We start from the raw sequence: 19,880 nt of genomic DNA on the forward strand, positions 1-19,880 counted from the left end.
GTCTGAATCCCAAGGCTAATTGTTATCTTCTTCACTTTATTTATTGCACATTTTTATATTCTCGAGTGATATTTAATTCCTTCATTAATTTTTGCTTCTTATATTTGATATCTTCATCACAGTGCAGAAGTTCCCAATTGTGTGCAACAGATGAAAGCTCGGCTGCTCTTTAAGATGTTAGACTATAACGATGATCTGTGTTATAGTATTGACAATGGAATTATACTCTTAAATTTTTGAAATATTTTTCTTTGCTGAAATGAATAAAATCTGACTACTGTAGAATATCATTTAAATTCATTAAGGAAAGTTAAATCCACACACAGGTCCGATGGTTGTAAATCACCTATATGAGTTTATTTTAAAAAGTTAGTTTATAAATGAGTTTATTTTATATATTAAAATATCTTTGCTACAAGATTAATTGGGCCAATACAAAATTCTTTCTTTTTCTTACAGTTATTGAGAATTTAGCTTTACTTCAGCTTTTTGTAAATGAGACAAGGAAACTATTCTAACAAGACACTAAGTTTTTAAATTGCCTATGATGAATTTGCAGATTATTCGACTCAAGTGTGGAATAATGTATACCAAAAGTGAATACATATATATAAAAAAAAAGTAAAACAATAAAAGTAAACTGGAGTAAAGAATAAAAATGTACAGAGTACCAGATAAAAGGGGGAAAAAAGGTAAAAAAAGGGGGGGGGGGAGGGAGGGATGTTCATAACACAAACATTATGAATGTGAAAACATAGAAATTTTTAACAATACTGCGGAAATAAAATTATAAATCAATAATAGATGGAGATACAAATAATAGAATAAAAAGCAGTTAAAATGCTCTTATTTGCTTCAAGGGATGAAATCAATTCAAATCATATAAAAGCAAAATACTTCACAAATTTTTTTTAAAGCAAAACTGTTTTTTTCCCCCTTTTATGTAACCTGTATTGATCTTCGTTTCTAATAAATTCATTTCAATTATTTTTTGCATCATCACTTCTTGCTGTTGTACGTGTTTCAGTAAGTTAAAAATTAATCACAAATTTACCCTTAATAAATAAGTTGTTTTTTTTCTCCATTTCCAAAAATTTTTAATTTTGAGGTATTCACTTCAGTTAAAAAACCTTCCCACAACAATCTTTACCTACCCCACATCTCCAACAGCAGGTTAGAGGACAAATTAAAATAAACTGGTATTGTTGCTCATGGTGTAAAACACAGAAAATTCTAACTTACGATTCTAAACGATTTTAATTTAAGCAAATAAAATTCTTAATTTTAAAGGAAGTGAAAGAAGATGGAAAATTCCCTCACTCAGACAGACATAACTTAACCCTTGGACTTCTTAAGGATATACATGAAAAATATTGTTTTCCAATCTCCAATACACGTCAATGATGAAATGAAAAGTGGAATTGCAGAGACCAATCAGAATGTTATCTTGCAATACTTCATAGAACATAGCTTGAAATCTCGTATCAACTTGATGCGGAACACGCGACTAATAGTGCGCACTTTGAAATCGTACAATAAAACATTGCAAAAAACACACTAAAATATTTTCGTTATGCAGCGTAAAAAAATAAAATAAAATCGCAAGTGAATATCTCTTTCTTTATTTGTAATTGAATCTTGAAAGTGCAGCCACACTTTTTAGACATCTTATATATATTAATTTGTTTACACAACAAAATATATTAATGTATTTTTTTGCCTATACAAATTAATTTGAAATTTAGTATTTCAATTTTTATATACAACAAAAAGAGAAGAGTGAAACTGAGATGCACTTCAATAAAAAAATACAGTTCATATTGGACTCAAAACGTTCATTTTGCAATGCATTTCTTTGCTGTAATGAAAAAGAATATATTTTCGGAAATATATTGATTAATGTGAAAAAAAGTATGTATTTGATATTTCTCCCAGCACATTACTCTTATTCCTTTGACACTTCTAAGTAATAACAACATAATGAAATTGCAAAAACACTGAATTCCCCCCCCCTAGATTTATTCTGCATTATAACTTATCAATTAATGTAAAAAATAAAAATTGTTGATAAATTAAGGAATAAATGATTAAGATGTTACGCTCTTGAATTAAAATACTCAACTAATCACTTTAAAGTTAATTACAAAAGCAGCCCATTAAAAATTATAGAAAACACGCGAGAAGCAATGTGATTTGAAACACAAATTCTATGAAAAGTGTCTAAGAACAAATTTAAAAATTCTATTATAACTTCTTCAAGGAAATATTTCATATGATTACAAATTTTATCACAAAAACGATTGCTTGAAATTAAATTTGAAAGATATTTTAATAATGCATTACTATTCCTACAGCATAAAAGTAAAGATTTCATACGAATATTCTTGTAAATATTGAATAATAATAATAAAAATAATAAAAAATACATGCAGCTTTTTAAGAATTAATTTAAAAATATTATAACAAAGGAAGCTACAGAGATTACAATAAAAGACATGCTGACAAACGAAACTTAATATAATGATTTATAGAAAACTATTCCCAACATCATGAGCATGCTCTAATCAATAAGAGTAGGGATACAAGAGCTAGGCAAGAATTTAACAATGCTGATTATGTATTAACGCACTTTCTCAAAACTGGCAACGGAATACAATGTTTAACATCAGTCTGTAAAAATCAAATTCAGAATGATTCATAATTTTTGACATGGAATACTTTGCTGTTTAAATAAAATTTCCTTATTCAATAACTTTTAAAAATTGTGCAAAACAAACATTACAGATTAACAAAAGGAGATGTGGATCAATATCGACATCAATAATAACGATTAATGGAAAAAAAGATATTTACCATTTGCGAGGGTTACACGCTCTCCTATACCAGGATCACTTGTCTGCTTCACCAGAGGGAAACTCAAAGGCACCTTACTAACAGAGGAGATAGGAGTAGGATATTGAGTCCTTATAACACTACACAATGGGGGAGCATTGCTTCCAATATTTGCTACCAGTGGCACATTTGGTGGCAAAACCTGAAATGCAGACACATATGCAGGGGCAAATTGAGACGGTTGAGCTGAAGCAGTATTTTGATTGATAGTTATTGTTGTCAGTGGTGATGCTGATGGTATGCTTTGCATAGGTGGTGCATACACAGTATACCCTAAAAATGGAGTCCCAGAGTTTAAAGAATTATTAAGTGAACCTGAACTTGATGATACTGGGAGTGATTGAGAACGTGACGATGAAAATTGTGCCGCTACATGTCCACCTGCATGCGTTCGAGTAGCGGGTGATTGTGTGCTACTAGTGATGGACACATAAACTGGAGGCAGGGTAACAGATGCTGTCTGCAATTGCATGAAAGACTGTTGAATGCAGACAGAAGGCTGTGAAGGTTGACTAGTAAATGATGTTTTAAGAATAGTATGACCAATATTTCCAGTGTTTCCAACATTTACATTACCAAAAGGAAAGACTGTAGCTGATGCTGTAGTAACTAGAGTATTGGTGTCTCCACTCTGAGTACAAGCTAAGGCAGGAAAACAGGACATATACTGAGGGCCTAGGAAGATAAACATGTCATAAGTAAAGTATACAAAAACGCATGGCAAAGCTTAGAAATATACATGAATTTTCTATATGAATACATTGGAATATCAGACATCAATATAATCATATTTAAAATTCAAGACATATCATTACATATAGCTAATAAGTTGGTACTTTTCCCGCAGCACGTTTTGAAATTATAATAAAAAACACAAACATTTTCAGAAATCAAAGTTTTGTTCATGAGAAAGACAGAACATTTCTAAAGCTTCTAGGAAAGTGGTCACATACTCAATCATAATTTTAAAGTTTATGCATATTCAGTAACAAATAAAAGATGACTTGTTAGTATTTAAATTTTCTATATAGGGTGTCCCAAAAATGGAATAATCGTTTACACATACCAACCAATTTTTCACACATTAACTTACACAGTTTCATTAAACAAGACGACAATAGTACGAAAACAGTCCGGCTTCTGTGGAAGTTGATAAAAAAAAAAAAATTAATTTTTATATGGCTCCCAAAGTATAAGAGTGTTAATTAATAAAATGCTCCTCTTACACTCATCTATGGAATTCATTCAATACAAATTTGCTGGCTTCAATTTCTAAATTTACAGAAATTATCACAAATTTGATTGGAGACATTTAGTGGAAATGCAAATTCATTCAACATAGGAAACCACCACATGTAAATATTTGTTAGTACCTCATCCTAATTTCCATGATTGAAATAAATTTCCTGTTCAACTATTTATTGATTAATTGTTGTGTTTGTAAATGTGTTTTTATTCACATTTGCTTATTTTTCCAATCGCAGAGTTCAATGTTTGAAGAAATGAAAAAAGTAATAAAGACAGAAAAAAAAAAAGACAAAAAAAGAAAAAGAAAGACAAAAATCAATAAGTAAGAGAAATGGACCGAGATGCAAATCTAAGCAAAACATCAGGCAAAATCTAAGCAAAGCATCAAAATTTGTTTACTGCAAATAATACATTGGAAGTAATAAAGTAACCCTATCTCCACTTGAACTTAGCTTAAACTGAGTTGAATATTTGGCAACTCCAGCTTGGCCATACTGCTTACCCTTCTTCTATTTTCCTTATACCTAAGATTTGCCTTAGTGTTTTGGATTCAGGTTTTTCAGAGTTTTTTCATAAGCTGTTTTAGGGTTTTGGTTTCACTTTCAAGTTGGCTCAATAGAAAATAGCTCTTTAAATACATATCTCTGATTTCACTCGATAAGGATATCCTGGACATTTTCTAAAACATAATTAGAAATTCTGATTATCTAGAGAAAAAAAACTGCCCCCTCTTTAAAATTAAATTCATTTGACAAATATGCTTTCAGAACTGCTTATTTTTGAGCAGACAAGTCACCACTGCCTAGTGGAAGGTAGAGTAGAAAGGTGTAGAAGATGCATATTTCGAACTTTGCATTCTTCAATTAAGGTATTATATGATTATTCTTCAATCTAATTAAATAAAGGCATTATTATTTTCCGATTCCATACTTTTAATAATCTAATGTAAAATATCCATTAATTGTGCATGAAAAGAATCCATCAAGCATCAGTCAGAGATAAAGATAAGAGACCTAAGTCAATTTTGTTTTTTAATATTGATAGAAATTTTTCAAGTAGAAGTATGTAATTTAGTGTGTAAGGAGAGAAAGAGGAACACTTTACTGTTTGACAATTTTATACAAAAAGAGCCATATAAAAATTAAATTAAAAACCTTTTTACCATCCACTTACATGGGAGCAAACTGTTTTCATATAACTGTCCACTTTATTTAATGAAATGAATGCTAATTCCACACTTTGAAAACACTAAAAATATTTATCAATATTGTTTTTTTAATGCCTATATAACTCTGTACAATGTATTATAATATTAGTACAAAATATAGTGCAAGAATAGTTACAATACATTTTCAATTAAGCTTTGCACAGTTAATTACATGAAGGAAAAAAAAATAAATAAAGTTCCCCCTAGCAGAATTCATCTTAATGTTTGAAATCCTAACTAACAGTAAATATATATATTTTTAAAATTCAATTTAAATCGTAATAATTTCCCAATTTTTAAATTAGGACCATGTTAACTTCATTCTAAAAAGTTCTTTTATTCTCCTGATCCAATTCCTACATTTCATTTAATTATTTCTAACACGCATTCAAATAAACTGATAATTATTGCATTTTCTCATGCTCCAAGCGAAGAGATAAAAATCCCTATCACCCACACTTATCTTTCATAGATACCCAAAAGTCCTTTTCCTAAGTCTACAAGCGTCAAAGAAACCTCTAAAGATTCTCTTGGTAAAATCACTGAAAAGAAATATTTTTGTCACTTTGCTCTTGTATCGCGATGCAAACAAATATCATTATCGCTTCTCCCATGTACAAACTATTACACTGTGTAAAATAAATCGAAGTTAAAATTTAAAAAGCTTCTTTTCGGCCATGCATCTGCAAAATTATTTTTCTATATATAGAAAACAATTTCAGACTGAATACTATTTGAATGCTAGTATAGTAAACTTAACATAATTATAATATATTAAGCAAAATTATGTTCACCTCTTAAGCTCATTATAATTATATACAATCAAGCCTACAAAATAAAGGAAGATAAAAAAAAATAAAATAGTATTCCTTACATACACCTACTAAAATACAATATACTTACTTAACAAATGAGATGTAACTGTAGATGCATGGTTTTTAACTTCAACATTTGTTACATGTAACCTAGAACTTTGGGATGGACACTGTGAACTCGGAGAAGTACTTGTTTGAAAGGCATGGCGGACAGGTTGAATATTTGAGTTATGCTGCAGGTAACAAACAGGGAACTACAAAGTTGAATAATAATATTTCAAATGGAGATCTAAAACCAATCAAATCAGTAATAACACTATAATAAATACACTATGTTTCTAGAGAATGTTATATTTTACGCACACACACACACACACACACACACACACACACACACACACACACACACACACACACACAGTACAAGTGGTTATAATTAAAGCCAATCTCTACTCAGAGCTGTGTAGACTTGTTCTGGTTTCAGTGAAACTTGATTTATACATTATATGAGCAATGAGGGAAAGAAAGACAAAAAACCAGGGTTGTGAATAAAGTGGTGGTAACGTAACCCAGAAAGTCGCAGAATATCTGGATAAAGGATATCGGAACAGTGAGGTGGCGCTGTTGTGTAAAATACATAAAACTGTCGATTCAGTAGAAGTAGCGTGTTTTAAGACAATATCGTTTCTGCCACCCTAAATCTTGTTTACAAAAAGTGATCAGCGGTCGCGGATTAAAATCGAGGTTCCCCACTGCAAATGCATTGCGATGTTATAAAAAATTATCTAAATATAAACCTATGGTGGGAATGTGTTACCATGTAGTAAGATTGTACGATGAATTAAAGTGTTTAATGCAGGCCGGACTGAGACTGCGGATTTGCGCCGCACAAGTTTGTTGTGCATTCCTCAACAACATGTTGACATCGTAAGTGGCCTTCTTTCCGCAATCCAGGAATTATCCGTTGAAGTCGGGTTCAGTCATCAAATAGTGCGGCACATACTAAAGAAAAATCATAGCATCAGGAAAATTGCTTCCTGCTGGGTTCCACGTCAACGCACTAACATAAGACAATCTCTCTATCGTGTTGCATGATAATGTTCGTTGTCATGATGCACAAGTTGATCAGGAAGTAACTGATCTTTTGCGAAGTGTTTTGGGTGGTACTGGAACACCCACTTTACTCGTCTGATACGAATTTGTGACTGCGGCCTCTTTCCTAAATTAAAACAACCCCTCCGAGGCACCCGATTTTCTGACATGCCGTCTATGAGCCGAGCAGTTGGGTGCTCTGTCACTGACATCAACAAGCACCTTGCCAACGGTACCTTATGACTTCCTGACAAAAGGTGGATGACTTTGCAGGTGATTAAATTGTAGGAATGAGATGTAATTTTGCTTATATGCACATTAAAGAAACGTCTTCTATATATGCTGTTATTACTTTATTTACAATCCTCGTAGTTTAAACCTAGGGCAATAGATGCCGTTTTTCATGCAAATTAGACAGGCTGTTATGTAAATCAGGAACGTTCAGAAATGCCAGTAGTCAGGGCCATAAAATCATTCTTCGCCATACCTTTGGAGAAGAAAGATTGAGCTGTACTGGTCTAGTTGTTTTATAAAAACTGCAATAGTGGTTTAGATGCAGTGCATCTAAAACATTTACAATGGCTTGGAAAAAAAAAAAGTCCATGTTGAAGAATGGATTAAAAAGGATTCCTAAATTTGAAGAAACTGCAAAATTCGTATGCTGCTAAAAAGAGAATGCAAACGTATTTCAAATCAAAGTGTGGGAGAAGACGTTACTGCTGTGATTGCAAGAGCGTGCGATTCATAATAATCTTCATTAAATGATCAAGTAATGTCATGTGATTTGTCTTTCCCTTGGTCTACAGTATGAAAGGCTTTATGATTTATTTTCAAGTGATATCAATACAAGGTTCCCGTAGTACACAAGCTGCACCCTCTAGGACCTGAACAACGTCCGGACCCCCCCCCCCCCCCCTCCTCTAAAGTTTTGGTAAATGGCCAGAACAGTCATCGACAGTGCATGACATTGCAACATTTTCTTCCGACGAGGCTCTGAACTGCTGCAGATGTGAGGCCCTGTCGTTCTACATATTTAGATTCTAATGATTTCTGGTTGTAGGATTTCCCGAAAAATCGTGTCTTCGAAGAAAGCGCATGAGTTCTGTTTGAATTGAAATCAAGAATAATATGCCGTGTTACTTCAGTTCTTAATGAAACACTTCGCGCTGCTGTTGAACACAATACAACACACTTTGAACGTGTTATATAAAAAAAATGAAATACACATCGAACAAATCATGCGATTAAATAAGGTTGAGTGCTTCACATTTGTGTTTTTTCTTTATGCGCCACTTTTTCACCTGGTGGTCGGAATTTTGAGTTATTTTTTTTTATTGCAGATTTCTTTCGCCCACGTTCTAAATAATGCAATACAAGTTTCAACAAAAAGTCAACCAGAACAATCTATGTAAGCCTAAATAGGATCACTTTAATCACAACCACCCTATATTATTTAACTGAATCATACTTAATTAGAATTAAATTTCGAATCAACTTTTAATTGAGGTTTCGGATTCATTTCAGAATGCCAAACTCGGGCATAAAAAGTAATGGCTGTAATCTTTCCAGAAGAAAAACTCGGGTTCAGAAGTTTTTAAAACTGTGGTTAAACATTACATATAACAGTTTATCCAAAATCTTTTAAGGCTGTGCACACCTCAGAAGAACTACATACATAAAGTTTTAAAGTCATGATGACAACTTAAAAAAATATTATCAAAAAATTCCGTTTTTTCAGATAAATATGAAAATTATATTTAGTTTTCTTATGATATACAATACTTTGCAATGATTATTTTTATCTTTCTAACGTATGTTTGAAATCCATTAAAATAAACAATGTGTAATTACTAATTACTCTGGTATTACCTTTATTTCTGTTTTACTTTTGTAAAATCATTTAAATATCAAGATTAAAGCTATTTTAATGAAATTCTATTCCATGCAAACAAAAATTTGTAGATACTGCTTTTCTCCATATATAAAAATTAATTACAAATAAGAAATAAACTCAATGTCATTATTTCTATTAATTTCTTGTTTGGTATTAATGGCACTACATTAATACCAAACAACTATCGCAATTACCATAACAATTTTCACAGCATGTAAATTTGCTCGACTCTTTAGTATAACAGATAATAATTTAAAAAGATACTCAGTATATCTGGTGCTCATAATATAAAATTAAAGAATAAGAATTACATTGGAAGTTTCATAAATTACGTATGTAAAAAAATAAAACTAAATTATTATTTGAATTGACAGTTTAAAATTTCAAACTTGCTGAAAAATTAATTTTACAAGAATATATTGTGGTTATTGACTAAAAAAAATCAGCTGTAATTAAATGCAACACTTTAAAAAAGATTGCTTCCCTTATGAAAAACATAATATGGCCTAGAAATCAAATGCACACTTGAGATTTGTTTCAATAGTCATGTAATATCAGAGCTTGCATCACAAATTTGCGTTTCCCCTTCACACATCACATATACAATAATTTTTTTTGAAATTGTAAGCTGTTATTTAATATCGGAAATCTATCTGCAATATGTTAAAAAAAAAGTAAACATTTGCATTAGCTTACAAAAGGTGTTGCAAAAGTAAACATACCAAAACAAGGGGTCTTGGTTCAGTTATGAAGGGAGCTGACTGTGCTTGAGGTCGTATACTTTGTACAGGGGCAAGAGACGATGGATGAGAAACAGAAGATGGAACTTGAGATATATATGGTACGTAAAATATAGTTGGTGATGAAGTATTTACAGTTGTATGAGGCTGCTGTACTTGCGACTGCAATGAAGATGTCTGTGGACGCTGTAAAGATTGAGTTGATGAGGAAGGAGCCGTTCCTGATGTTATATGGCCAATTGTAGTTGGCACTTGATCAGCAGTAGAAACTGATAAAGGTTGGCCAGTAGAAAATGCCACTCTTGAATACCCTAAAAATTACGAAACTTAAGAAATATCGGAAAGCTTTAATCAAATCAATTTCGAACAATGCAGCATTCAATGTTAAAATGACTAATTATATAAGACACATAAGTGCAATATATATAATTGGACATAAGTATAACTGTACTAGGAAATATTTATATTTGCCATAGATAAAAAGCCCTCAAACAGAAAAATTTTGCTTGGGATGGTAAAATTAAATGACAACATTGTTCTTTTTAAACAACGAAATAAGTTTGAGTTGAATGAACTCGCATTCAATTAAATATTAATATACATTACATTACTGTTCAGTTACAGGAAAAAAGATGTTTTGTATGTGTGTGTGTGGGGGGGGGGGTACTGGAATCAGTACTGCTTTAAAAATTCAAGTTACATCATACATTAAATTACTAAGCATCTAAACGAGTATTGGAATTCAACAAAACAACTCTCTGAATTTGGATCTTAAAGCCTCAAGTTGAGAAAAAGGAAAACTATTATAATTTAAACTTAAAATTAACTTGCCTGCTTGTGGGTTTATAAAAACACCAGGAAATAAAATGTCAGTTCCTGTTGAATATGGCCATGTGAGTGGTTGCTCTACAGCAGGTGCAGAAATAAAATCTTTAGAAACATCTTTATTTCCCGATTGCCAGGTTGCTGTTTGGTTACCAGCATCCTGTAAAGCCTATTGTATATATATATAAAAAGGAAAATCAAAATTTAATACTCATGAAGAGATAATATAATAAAGAGAATGATAATTATTTTAATGACCATGTGGCTGTACTATATTATACATGAAACTAGCAGTACCCGCACAGCGTTGTAAGAGGCATAACATCCAAGAGGAAAAATTAACTTTAAACTTGTCTAGCCTCCATCTGATATGACATGGGCATGTCACACAACATCAAACAAATATAAAAATATATTAAAAAATCATCAAAAATTACAGAAAAAAAATTTATAGCACATATTCAGAAATATTTAGACTGTTAAAAATGTAAAAATATGATATATTCATAGATAAAATAATTCCCTAAAAATATACAATAGAAAAGCTGTTTTAAAATTAAAAAATATACAAATAAGTCATTGTACACACTGTTCCATATTTGTTCATCAACTCTGTATAATCTGGCATAAAAATAAAATTCAGCCTGCTTCATAATATTTTTTTGTAAACTATATTCAGCGATCACTACGCTTCTCATGAGATTCATTCTGTCTCTGTAATTCAATTGCAGTGCAATTAAAAGAGAGACGATTACTTCGCTCAACAGAAGATTCTCCTTCCCTAAGTGTGGGCATTCTTTCTCTGATATTCGCCAACCGAAAGTTTCTTTCCTCTACATTTTCATTATCGCGCAACAAACCAAGCGTTTTCGCATTTAATGTGCTTCGGCCGAGGTTAGATTTCCTTTTTTTTGGAGGGGGGGAGATAACGAATTTTGAATCACTGTTTAAAATCAGACGTAAACAAAGAAATGTACAACATTTGCATATCACAGCTCTTACTATTTGCGCAATTTGAGGTTTTCGTACACACAGGGATAAATGCAAAGCACAGATACTGCTGTTTTACGCATGCGCGAATTGTAGTAGGAAAAAAATTAAAATTGTAATTATAACTCATTTTTTTAAAATTTAGATATGACTTCAATATACTAAACATTCCCCAATATATGCTCTACAAAACAGTACAAATATCTCCAATATCAGTTAAGTATTTCTCGAATTTTTCTCTTTCAAACATATAGACGCTTTCAGGAGACTCCATTTTATACTATGTATAGATGATGAGGTTCACGAGTTAGTATTGTTGAAGAAATAAATTTTTGACAAATGCAACAGCTTGTTTTATTTGATACTTGTGATAATGGATATGATAGAATATAATACTATCATATTCCTTATAACAAGACGGTCAAATTAATTTTTAAATACATTGTATACACAATTGAATGAAAGCTTTAAATATTCAAGAGTGGGTTACTACTTTATTGATTAACAAATACAAAATTCATTCAGTATAAAAAAGCATATAATTATATATATATATATATATATATATATATATATATAAGCATTATTTTATTTATCAAGCAGAATGCAGTTTTGAAGACAGTGAAGAGACTTTCGATTTCGTGACGTTTTATTTCATTTTGGAGAAGGTAAAGCGATGAGCACACAGAACGACACAGATGGGAAAAAGGAAAAAGCACTTGAACATTTTATCCCTGGTCTTATATAACCCGAGATTTTGATAGGGAAAATATTTCTTCATAGTTCTAATATATAATGAGATTTCGATAGGGATTTTTGCTGCAAGCGTCGGCAAGGTAAGGGAAAACACAGGGATCTTTTAAAAAGAATGTGCTTACTGGACATTTTTCTATCCCTTCGCGCGGAGCGTGGGAATGTGAGGTTTTCAGCCGATTCAGCAGTTTTACAAAGCTACTCTTGAATTAATTAAGTAGAGAAAGTGGATTTGGATTACTATGAGCTAAATTAAGATAAAACCTTGGAAATTAATTAAATTGAAATTAGAGTTAAAATATCATTACATACATATATACACATACATTATAATCGAATAAAAAAATTTCGGTTCCAAATCAGTAGAAATCATAGAACCATTTTTATTAAACAAAAACACTAAATAAATGAAAGAAATTGCCAACTGCATTTTCATGAAGCGAAAAAATTAACAAGTACCCAGATCTTGAAAGATGGGGGGGGGGGGGGAAATGTGCACTATTAAAAGGACATAGAATAGCACTATTACAAAATACATTCAAATAAGCTATATCAAGAATAAATTAGAAGATAAATACAGTAAAGGTTTGCTTATCTACAGAAATAGATGGCGCGATGAACACAAGTAAGAGAATTCTACAAATAATCCCCTCAAAAAAAAAAATGAAAAAAGGACACAACATGAAAATGTTTACGGGTTATTTCTTAAAACTTAAAATGAGGGACCGAAATATATAATTATTATTTAAATAACAATAAAAGAAACAGAGTTCTGTACTTACAAGTTGTTAGTTTATTTTACGAGGGGGGGGGGAGAAGGGAAGCGCTGATTTGTTTTTGAAGTTAATCCTTTGACTACCAATTGTTTAAAATCTTTTTCTCTGCAATCGCGTGGAAAATGAAGACAATAGCTTCTGTATTAGACATGTGAATCCAATAGTTTTTCAATTGTTTTAAAACCCCCATGGCGAGGACATAGCCAAATACACCACACCAAAAGAAAAGAAAAAACTACTTTTACTTAGAACCGATTTTAAAAAGTTTGTGGGATGTATATGTCTCATTGGTAGTTAAAAAATCAAAGCAATTTTTTTTTTAATGTTTTGGGATCAACAACAGTGCTCAATCACGAATTTATTGTGGTTCATTGCATTTTATTTCATTAACGCTAAATATGGACTTTCAGTCACCCCAATTCTATTTTTAGCTCAATATATATCACGCTTACGTGGAAGCAAAATCAGGCCGAATTTGTTAATCGTCGTTTGGCAACACTTCGACCTCGCCCGGGAACATCAACACGTGGTTCGATAAGATTTCAAGCGAACGCTATTCTTGCCTCGGTTTGAAAAATTTTTTACAATGAGTTTAAGTTGTACCGTATCGATTTTAAAATCAAATCGTCGTAAAAGCGAAAATAGGTCGAATGCAAATACTCAAGAATCGTTCATAAGAAGATCCAGTCATAATGAACGAGATAGGATTAAACGTTTACGGAGAGAAGTTTCCGAACTACAGGAGCATAGTTGTGAGACTATGTCAGGTCTCTGTTCTTCTTGCCAGGCACGTTACTGGGAAAATGAAGTAAATTCAAGTGGCAAATACACGAAATATTGTCATGATAAAAAAAATTGTTTTGGGACATCTGTTGAACCCACTGGAAATATTGAAAAATTTGCTGATTAATCGAAGGAAGAAACTATAGGAAGCATATAAGAGAATGTAATTCTGCTTTAGCTTGTGCTTCTATGGGAGTTCAAATTAAAGCTCCTCCTGGAACAGGGCCATATTGCTATAAGATTCATGGTCAGATATAAAACATGGTTTCTCCTTTATACAGTGGTCATAACAAACAAGGTTATGGTCAGTTATATGTGTTTGATACCACCGAAAAACGCACGGAGAGAAATGAAGGATGTTTGCTCTTGAGAAAAGCACAATTTTTAAAAATTTGTTTCTGTGGTGGATGTATTTAGTTCCTAAATGAGAAGTTATTTTTGTTTACGAAGAACTTTTCCAAGGTATTTTCGAGTGTACTTTTTGCCTACGATTTTTTATTTCTTTCATTGTTTTATCTTATTTTGGAGTGAACTAATTTGAATACAGCTGCTTTCAGACAATTTTTCTTTTCTTTTTTTTGTAAATATCAAATTCTTATTCTATTTCTGTAGTGTAGCTATCAAATTTGAACAATTGTGAGAAAAGCACAATTTTTTTTTTTTTTTTTTTTGTAAATATCAATTTTTTATTTTGTTTTTATGGTATAGTTCCCAAATTTGAAAAATTGGGAGAAAAGCAAAATTTTAAAAAATTTATGGTGGATGTTTATAGTTATTTAAATGAAAGGTTATTTGTGTTAACATAGAACTTTGATGCAGGTGACTTTTGCAAGTGTACTTTTAGTTTTACATTTTTTTTTATTTCTTTCATTGCTTTATTATATTTTCGAATGAATTGAATCTGAATATATTTGTTGCTAGACTAAAGTGGTTTAGTAGATGGTGAGCAAGGAAGAGGAACTGCATTAGCAGTCCCTGGGGGTTGGCAAGCAGGGGGCTGAGCCCCTTAGTATTTTGAAAAGTTTCTAAAACATATTTATATATATACACCAAGAAAAGTATCTGTAGAATATATTGACAGATTTTCATACCAGTAGTTTTATTAGAAAATTTAATTTGACTGCACCTCCCCAGTTAAGTCCTAAATTTTCACCTCCCCAGTTAAGGTTTAGTGCTTTGAATAAATCATTACACCAAGACAGGTCAAAAGCATGTTTCCTGTATATAATTTCAACTAGAAATAATTCTAAATAATTGCAACATGTTCGTAAATAAACCAATAAAAAGCTGCCAATAAGATAATACTTAGTATTGTAAGAATCGCACCAGTGAATATAATGCAAATAACAGAATAATATTACAGCGTTAAGTGAAAAATAGAATAGCAAAAGTTTCTTTCGTATAACCATATTTAGCCCTTTGAGATTTTAACAATAACAAAAAATGAGAAAAGGGGAGAAAATACTGAAATTAACCTGGATATAAGGAACTTGAATTTCACAAGGCTGACCAGAAACTACAGGGAATGTTTGATCAGAACTAATGATAACTGAAGAAAATTGGCATGTAGCACCTTGAAGGGTTACGGTAGTACAAGAAACTGAATCAACTGGACTCTCAGAAGTTTCCGAGGCATCTTCTTGAGAATCAAATGGTGCATCATTAATTCTGGGAACTGGACTGCTTGAAATTGTGGTTACATTGAATGATTCTACAGGAGAAAAAGAAGCTATTAATTAAGCAATAAAATGTAAGGGACATAATGTATAAATACTATGTTTGCTACTATGAAGAGAATACAGTGTTTCATATTATTAGTAACATGCTGCTTTGCAATTCAGGTAATTGCTTAAATTAATCCAATTAATAAAGTAAACAATATTATTTAAAGTACCACACACGCATGTTATATATAGGGTGCCCCATCAAGTCCGGATAAACTCTGCACAATCGGATTCGCTGTTTAGAATACATAAAAAAAATTCCAGAGAACTTTACCTCTGCCACCCATAGTTATCCGAAAAAAATGCTAGCGAAAATTTATGATGCCATATCCGATGTATGAGGAAAAATCCTTTATTGGAAACATGAACATCGTTACTAAAAACTAGTCATTCAATAACTTTAGCAACATTTTTACTAATTATTGGCAAACTTTAATAAACTCATGCAGATTTATTTTAGAATTTGCTTTAAGTTCACATAGAAAGATGTTAGAAATGTCTACCGTGCATTATGAAGCTCATAAAATGACATCACGCCATTGTTTGAATATAATTTAAAAGGCTGCATCTAGTAGCTAACTCCGGTCGTGGTTATTGCGACACGAACTTTATCTTCGATCAATGTAATGGTAATGCCTAACGAACTGCTAGGGAGTATTCCCGTCGCTATCCATCACGCCATCCTCCCAATGCCAACGTCATCAGAAAGTCGACGACAGCAACTGAAATACTGGAAGTTTCCACTCGATAAACAATCTCTGCGACGCTGCAGACGACCGCATGGTGGATGGCAGCACAGAAAAATTCAATACTTCGTCGGGTGGAAGAAGCCTAGTACACGGGCACCAGCCAAGGAGATGAATGCAAGTAGCGATACTGCGCACAGGTTATTAGGGGCAGAGCAACACTTCCTAAAGTACAAAGCCTCAGCTCTGGCTGAAATGCGAGAGGACAAATCACGGAAAGAAGTCTGAACAGTAGTAGCCGACTTCGAACTAGCAGGTGCGTAGATTGCCATATTCTGTGTTTCTTTCAGAAAACTACGTATTAGACAGATACAGTATTTTTTTTTTCATAAATAGATACTTTTTCAATAAAATAATGCCTTTCCACTGTTCAGTCTTCAACTGCATAGGAAATTATCATAATGGTCCAAAAGTGTCCATTTTTAAATTTCCGGAGGATAAAAATTTAAAAGCACAATGGGCTCGCCAGCTCCTTTGTAAGGAATTTCAAGCCAAGCAAAAGCTCTAAAGTAAGTACAGCTGTTAAGAATTCAGTTAACCACGTGGTCTTCCTGGGCGGAGCTAGCTGCCAATCATGTAAATACCACGTGGTAAAATTTTGAAAGCTAACATTAAATAAAACAAAATTATAATGCAGCAATTTTTTAATATGAGGACATTTATCAGCATCCTAAAAATAATTATACATATAATTTCATCGTTAGTTAATTCTAATTTATCTTCTACACTTACCCAGTCCGTGAACTGCATTTTAGAGAGGAAGACGTTATAAGAAACATGGAATATTTTCATGAAGAAAGTGGCTGTATTCCGCTATTGTATTTTCATTAGTTTGTTGTAAAATATATAAAATATAGTTAATTAGTGATATTGTGCTTATCTTGTAATATATGTATGTTTGCTGTATATACCTGAATATGACTTTCTGTATATACATTTCTAACTTACTTTGCATAAAATAATCGTATTTACGCAGTTGAAGTTCATTCAAAAATTTAAAAAGCCTTGACTTGCTTTTTGCTTGAAATTGTAATAATTGCATTCCAGAATATCTTTTAATTAGTTTTGCATCTTATCAGAACTTGCATACTTTATGTAAAAATGTTTTTAAATAAAATGGTTTAAATTGTTTCATTCATGACCATTTAAGATTTACGAGAGAAATTATATAGATATTGCAATCCAAAATATCTTTTGATTTGAATTTTTCTTCTTGTGAGAGCTTGTATACTTCATGTAAAAATATTTTTAAATAAAATGGTTTAAACTTTCCAATCCATGACCGTTTCTTTTAAGATTTATGAGAGAAGTTATATCATGACAATTATGCAAATATGATTTATCAAAGTTATATAGATATTGCACTCCAGAATATCCATCAATTTTGAGTTTTTCTTCTTGTGAGAGCTTACTTATCTCATGTAAAAATGTTTTTAAATAAAATTGTTAAATTATCTTATGCATGCTCATTTTTTTTAAAAAAGGGAGAAATAATCTATATTAATTCTCCAGAAATTTCTTAAATTAGAGTCTTATAGCTACTTTCAAATGATGCATTTTATAGATCTCATAATATAATTGTTAGAATAAAACTTTAAAAATATGATTTGAATTTTAAAAAATACTATAAAGATAAAAATGCTTTATATTTCATTGAATCAGTATTTTATAAACAGCGAAATGATGTGTTTACTATAAAGCATAAAAATACATAGCTTTCCCCGTTGGTCTGTTGAGATTGGCAGACTGCTTTGGTTGACTCATTCCAGCCGGCCGGAGGCTTTGTACTTTAGGAGGTGTTGGGCAGATTGGCTAACGCCATATCGTTACATAACCGTTCGAAGTTTCTACCCAGGTGATTTTCAGCGATGCATTGATTTTTGTGAATTGTTATTGCAACAACATGAAATTGATAATGCTTTCATTACATGTATCTTGTGGACAGATGAAACACAATTCACACATGATGGGGTTCTTCAACAGTTACAACCGCTATATGTGGTCAGGCTCCAATCATCATGCGATACACCTGTAGAGACATCTGGTCTGTAAAGGTATGGGCCCACATACTAAGCAATCGATTAAATATACCATATCTGCTGTCTGAACGGCTCTCGGGACATTCGTACTTGCTATTTTCCCTTATATATTAAACGATGGCCCAGATGACATGCTCTTGGTTTCATCACGAAGGAGCACCAGAGTATTTCAATTCTCTTGTGCGTCACTAACTGTATATCGAAAACTCGGGTAGCAGGATTGGACATGGGAAGGGTCTTTTTTTTTTTTTTAATGGCCACCATGATCACCAGATCTGACCCCTTTAAATTTCTTCCTATGGGGCCATCTGAAGGAATTTGTTTATCGAGACCCAGTTACTTCAGGAAGACCTAGCTGCTCGTCTTCAGGATGCACGCTTATTTTTTCGAATATCTTCATTTTTAAAATTACGCAAATTCCGATATTCATGTTTCAAATGAAGATTTTTTCGTAAATCGGATATGATTTCAAACATTTTCTCTAGTACTTTTCTCGAAAACTATGGGCCGTAGAGGTAAAGCTTTTGGGGCGTTTTTTTTTTTTTTACACATTCCAAGCAACGAATTTGGCTGTGCACAATTTATCCTCTCTTGATGGGGCACCCTATACATGATATCTGTACTCCCATTTCTAAAATCAAGCCATTTAAGAATGAGACCCAGTTCCAACTCATTAGCTTCATTACAGCGATAGAAAAATGAAAGAAAAAATTTATTCACTTTAATCTATGCTGTAGTTTGCTGGCGACGATTAAATTTAGATTCAGTAATTAAAAACATTGAAATATTTAAGCAAAGAAATATTGATTGAAATTTCCAAATCGGACCTTTGTATAAGTTCTTGCTATTTTCAAACGAATGGCATTAAAAAATTTACATGCATGTTGTTTCTAACGGTAACTCATACACATTAAGCACTATGATAGTGTAACCACTCAAATTTGGAAAAAAAAAGAAAAAAAAATCTTTGTTTTTTCTGTACATATATTCAACATGTGAGGAAATGTGCGAATAGCACTCATGTGCTAGTTATAATATATGATTTTCAGGAGTGGAAAAAGCAAGGAAAGAAAGCAACAATTTAAAATCATTTGAAATAATAACATATTAAAAGAAATTTGATATTTACATACAAAAAATTCTCTTTACTTATCTAGAATTTTGCAAAACAGAATTTATATATTAAGGAGCGAGGGGATATATTACCTCTCGTGCCTTTTAATTGAAAGTCACAGGAAATTAAGGACTCGGGGTGAAATAAAACAAAACATTATTGTCATCATGATATAAACCATTTAATAATTACTTAACAAAAACATTACAAAGCAAATTACTTTTTTTTTTTTTTTTTTTTTT

General features: G+C 31.9%; 1 protein-coding gene across 3 annotated transcripts in view; it reads right to left on the minus strand.

The window, feature by feature from the left end:
* LOC129959968 (cAMP-regulated phosphoprotein 21-like) overlaps positions 1-19,880 on the minus strand; it is an 81,855-nt gene that overhangs the window by 33,029 nt on the left and 28,946 nt on the right. For all 3 annotated transcript variants that reach the window (XM_056072906.1, XM_056072907.1, XM_056072905.1), the window contains exons 11-15: positions 15,491-15,726; positions 10,720-10,882; positions 9,871-10,199; positions 6,251-6,416; positions 2,854-3,567 (exon numbers count right to left, since the gene is read on the minus strand). In XM_056072906.1, the coding sequence (XP_055928881.1) occupies positions 2,854-3,567; positions 6,251-6,416; positions 9,871-10,199; positions 10,720-10,882; positions 15,491-15,726 (1,608 nt within the window). The remainder of the gene's footprint in view (positions 1-2,853; positions 3,568-6,250; positions 6,417-9,870; positions 10,200-10,719; positions 10,883-15,490; positions 15,727-19,880) is intronic.

Source organism: Argiope bruennichi, chromosome X2 (genome assembly GCF_947563725.1).
Source record: "Argiope bruennichi chromosome X2, qqArgBrue1.1, whole genome shotgun sequence".
Taxonomy (NCBI): domain Eukaryota; kingdom Metazoa; phylum Arthropoda; class Arachnida; order Araneae; family Araneidae; genus Argiope; species Argiope bruennichi.